This window comes from Gouania willdenowi, chromosome 8 (genome assembly GCF_900634775.1).
Source record: "Gouania willdenowi chromosome 8, fGouWil2.1, whole genome shotgun sequence".
In the NCBI taxonomy this organism is placed as follows: domain Eukaryota; kingdom Metazoa; phylum Chordata; class Actinopteri; order Blenniiformes; family Gobiesocidae; genus Gouania; species Gouania willdenowi.
Window position 1 is genome coordinate 33,646,911 of NC_041051.1, and position 4,051 is coordinate 33,650,961.

Genomic DNA, 4,051 nt, shown 5'->3' on the forward strand with positions numbered 1-4,051 from the left:
GACTGTGGTTGGTCAGATGCTGCTGTAGTCCAACTCCAGGTGACTCTGGACCTTCCACTCAGCCAGGAAGAAGCTGAACGTTCCCAGGAAGCCACTGAGAACAAGGATGAGCAGCTGCCAGTGAAGCAGCAGGAAGTTACTGTAGAAGAAGGCCAGCGCCGCCATGATGGACTGCACGGGAACAGGAATGTTATTATTATTATCATTGATATTACTATCAATATTATTATTAGGGACTTCAGAATGTGAGCATGGGGGTCGGTCACTCATGTCTGTTTGCTGTTATTTTGTGATTCCTGAGTTTTGTCTTCTCTGTGTTTAAAATACTGAGCAAGTTTCCCTCTTGTCTCCACACAGGTGTTCTTTATTCCCCGATGACCTCCCTTCACTACTTAAGGAGTGTTTGAACACAGAGTGAGAGGTGCTGTAGGGTTTCTGTGGATCTGCGTCCTCATGTTTTCCACTAAGTGGGTCAGTTGGACAGTAGTTTTTGGTTTGTTTTTTTTTATTCTTGTACTTCGTTGGTTTCTTCAATCAATGCCATCGTGACCTTATTTGTTAATGAAAAACTGAAGCTGATACAAAGTGAAATGCTGACCTGGATGAACTTGTAGACGGCAAAGGCCGGAGCGCTGTTGTCCCGAAACAGGAAGCCCACAACACTGAGCAGCTGCGTGTTGTAGCAGCTGTCACCAAAACCCAACAGGAAGCTGCAGAGCAGGGCTACACTTACACTGAAAGGACACGCACATCACTTCCTGTTACTTCATTTTGTTTATGACGAAACAAATACGGTTAGTGCTTCGTCATATTCCCTAAAAACAAAACAAAGCATTAGATCAGAAATGAAAGGAAGGGTTTTGGTCATTTCTGCTCGGAGACTTGTGCATGCGTTACTGAATCCTGAATCAGTCCCTGGAGTATCTTACAATCATTCATTCGTTTCATTTGATTACCTTTGGTTTTCTGACTTTTATTGATTTATAGTTTCATGTCCAAATCAGATGAAACTAAGCTAGTGACCTCTTTCTGGTCCTTGCAGGTGGTTGTGGTACCTGGGGCTGATGAAGGCCTCCTGATCAGTTCCGGCCTCCGGGGCCAGAGGAGCGTCGCTCGCGATGTTGAGGAAAACCAGATAAAAGGCCACAATGTGAGTGACCAGCCCCACAAGAACAACCGGGTTCCTCCGAAAGCGGCTACTTTTGTTCAGAAACCCGAAGATGCCCCCTCCTGGACAGACGGGGAATTAAACACTTTGTGATTGTTCACATTCACTCCAGGACCAAAAACCATCTCTAGTTTCATTTATTCTATCAGCAAAGATCAGTCAAATGTTCAGGGGGCTGGGCTTCGTTTACATGCTTCACGATTCAAACTCTCACCAAGGATTTCTCCAATGCCGACACAGATACCGGAGATACCGATAAGACTTTTGGCATCTTTGCCAAAACGGTTCATGGCTCCGATACAGGTCCCGTAGACGCCGCTGTAGAAGGTGAGCTCCAAGCCTGAAGGACACAAGAAATATCAGAATAATACGTTGGTTAGAAGACAGCAAAGCATGAAGCTAGTCTAAAGTGTTCCTATACAACAAGAACCTTTCCTAACTTCACCAGATCAATCTGATTTGACCAGACAGACTTTTACTAAATTAACCAGATGAAACAGGACCTTCACTTTGATCTTCACTTTGATCTTGTTGGTTTCTTAAGTTCTTGGTTCTGTTTCCCTTCTCTGGTTATTGTCCTGGTTCTTGGTTATGGTTCCTCTGTTTGGTTATTGTCCTGGTTCTTGGTATCTCACAGAACTCTCAGCTCTGAGGTGAACTCACCTGTGTAACCAATGGAGAAGCTAAGCAGCAGCATTTCTTTGGTCATTGACAGCTTGCAGGCCTGGACTGTGAAAGACAAACATCAGCAGGTCCTGAAGTCTGACCATGAACAGAAAGATCATCACAAACTCACCAAAAGCATCCACAGCCTGCGAGCCCAGACTGGATGGAGTCGAGCTGCAAGAAAACACACACAGAAGTGACCTGTGACCCCACACTGCGAAGTGAAGAGCATATTTTGCTGATTTTCTTCACCTTTCTGAGGAACATTCAATGGACTTGCCGCGCAGCAGGAACTCTGTCACCTTTGGCGAGTAAAATTCCAGGTCGGGTTTCCGAATGAGGAAGAAGAGGAAGCAACCGATGAAGCTGATGACGGTGAGTGAGATGAAAACCGTCTGTCGGTCCTTATCTGAGACACACATACATACAAAATGAAAACACACACCAACACACACAGAGAGATGATGGAAACATTCAGACCTGTGATGTGCTCGTGTCCGTGCCAGGCACAGTAAATGTAGAGATTCCCAAAGAACAAGCTGTAGAGGACAAGAAGGAAAACACAGAGACGTTTGAGTCATTTCTCTCTGAAACTGCTGCTCCAGCCCTAATGTGATGGATTGTTTTTACCTAAACTGCAGCAGAGCCCAGAATATTCCACTGTTTCTGCCGATTGTGTGGTTGTCAGAGTTGATGGCGAGCACGTTTCCCTGAGCCGTCCACAGCACTGAAACACAAACGCACAAGTGATGGCATCTCCAGAGCATCTCTGGGGAAAAAAGGTGTCCTAGGACCTTTCCTGACCTGCAGCTCCGACTCCAACCAGCACCGACGCCGTGTAGAAGCTCCATGTGTACGGGTGGATGAACATGGCGATGTAGGCGCTGAGAAAACCACGGGAAACAGAAGACGTTGAGGACAGGACTGTAAACCCTTGACGGCCCGCCAGGTAGAAACTTGTTGCTTGAACGTTGCCGCATTCCCACAAACACTTGACACAGACCTTTCCCTCTACCTCCCCACCCTCCACAATTTCGCTCTTGAACCTCCCTGTAGAAACCTTCTTCTTTTACGAATCCTTTCATACTTGTTACACAGGACTACACGTGGTGGGAGACACTTTCCGTCAGTTAACCCACTTTCATACTTCTTGCCGACACATTCTGCCCTTTTCCAGAGGACACATTCCACCCCTTTCTGAATTCTATCCAGGTTCTGTAGGACATTTTTTACCTCCCTGTTGAGACCTGGTACCTCCCCCTTCCTTCCATCTGCTACATCTCTGCGGACACTTGATACTTGCTTCCCGTCTGAAGACACGTCCAACCCAGGACATATCCTCCCTCTTTTTGCAGTGAATGTGTGTGTCTACAGGTGTGTGATGTGGTCTCACCTGTAGAGTAGTCCACCGAGGAACATGGAGAACTGAGGTCCGATGACGGCGACCACGGAGGGAGCCACAAGGTTGGACACAGAGAAGACTCCATAGATGATGGACATGCTGTGATAGAGGACACAAGACAGTGTGTGTGTATTTCCCTTGTGTGTGTGTGTGTGTGTGTGTTTACCTTGTATATCCGCTTCCGTGGAACTCACTGCTGTTAAAGCTCTTGATCACCGTTTGCTGAAAAAATGTCCACACGTTGTTGAGTAATGTCAGTCAGTCTGTGTGTATACGTACACACTTTGAGAACATTGATCAGCTCGTACCTCGATGTTTTCACAGGTCTGGAAAGCTGTGAACACGAGCATGAAGGCAAAGCCGAGGATGACGATGTTACGGAGCTTCCTTCCATTGACTGTCTTTGTGAACATTTTGGATGTGAAAACCAACAACAAAAGCTCGCCTTAGGACAGAAAAACAAGTGAGGAACCATCCAACCAAACTCCATTGGAAAATCTATCATTTCAACTAAAACAGGCTAAGGAGTGTGTGTGTGTGTGTGTGTGTGTGTGTGTGTGTGTGTGTGTGTGTGTGTGTGTGTGTGTGTTTCTCCATGCTGTGGTTGTTTTTCTGTATTTAAGAAGGTTTGAGTTTTTAGTGCCACAAAACACTTGAAACTATGAAATGAAACTAAGGTTAATTCCTAAATGATACACTTCTAGTGAGAGCAACAGTTAAAACAAACCCCACAATAAAAACCATTGACGCACCAAAAAAACTGTATCGTGATTGTTCACGCTTGAAAGGCTTGGAAGAAATGTATATCCTCATTA

General features: G+C 45.7%; 1 protein-coding gene across 1 annotated transcript in view; it reads right to left on the reverse strand.

Annotated features, from left to right (window-relative positions):
- LOC114468419 (UNC93-like protein MFSD11) overlaps positions 1 to 3,696 on the reverse strand; it is a 3,749-nt gene extending 53 nt beyond the window's left edge. The window contains exons 1-13 of the mRNA XM_028455301.1: positions 3,545 to 3,696; positions 3,403 to 3,458; positions 3,228 to 3,335; positions 2,639 to 2,718; positions 2,465 to 2,561; positions 2,315 to 2,373; positions 2,087 to 2,243; positions 1,965 to 2,008; positions 1,832 to 1,897; positions 1,383 to 1,508; positions 1,056 to 1,230; positions 599 to 734; positions 1 to 171 (exon numbers count right to left, since the gene is read on the reverse strand). The exon at positions 1 to 171 is cut by the window's left edge and continues 53 nt beyond it. Coding sequence (XP_028311102.1) covers positions 13 to 171; positions 599 to 734; positions 1,056 to 1,230; positions 1,383 to 1,508; positions 1,832 to 1,897; positions 1,965 to 2,008; positions 2,087 to 2,243; positions 2,315 to 2,373; positions 2,465 to 2,561; positions 2,639 to 2,718; positions 3,228 to 3,335; positions 3,403 to 3,458; positions 3,545 to 3,649 — 1,368 coding nt within the window. The 5' untranslated portion in view covers positions 3,650 to 3,696 and the 3' untranslated portion in view covers positions 1 to 12. The remainder of the gene's footprint in view (positions 172 to 598; positions 735 to 1,055; positions 1,231 to 1,382; positions 1,509 to 1,831; positions 1,898 to 1,964; positions 2,009 to 2,086; positions 2,244 to 2,314; positions 2,374 to 2,464; positions 2,562 to 2,638; positions 2,719 to 3,227; positions 3,336 to 3,402; positions 3,459 to 3,544) is intronic.
- Positions 3,697 to 4,051: the final 355 nt, after the last annotated feature.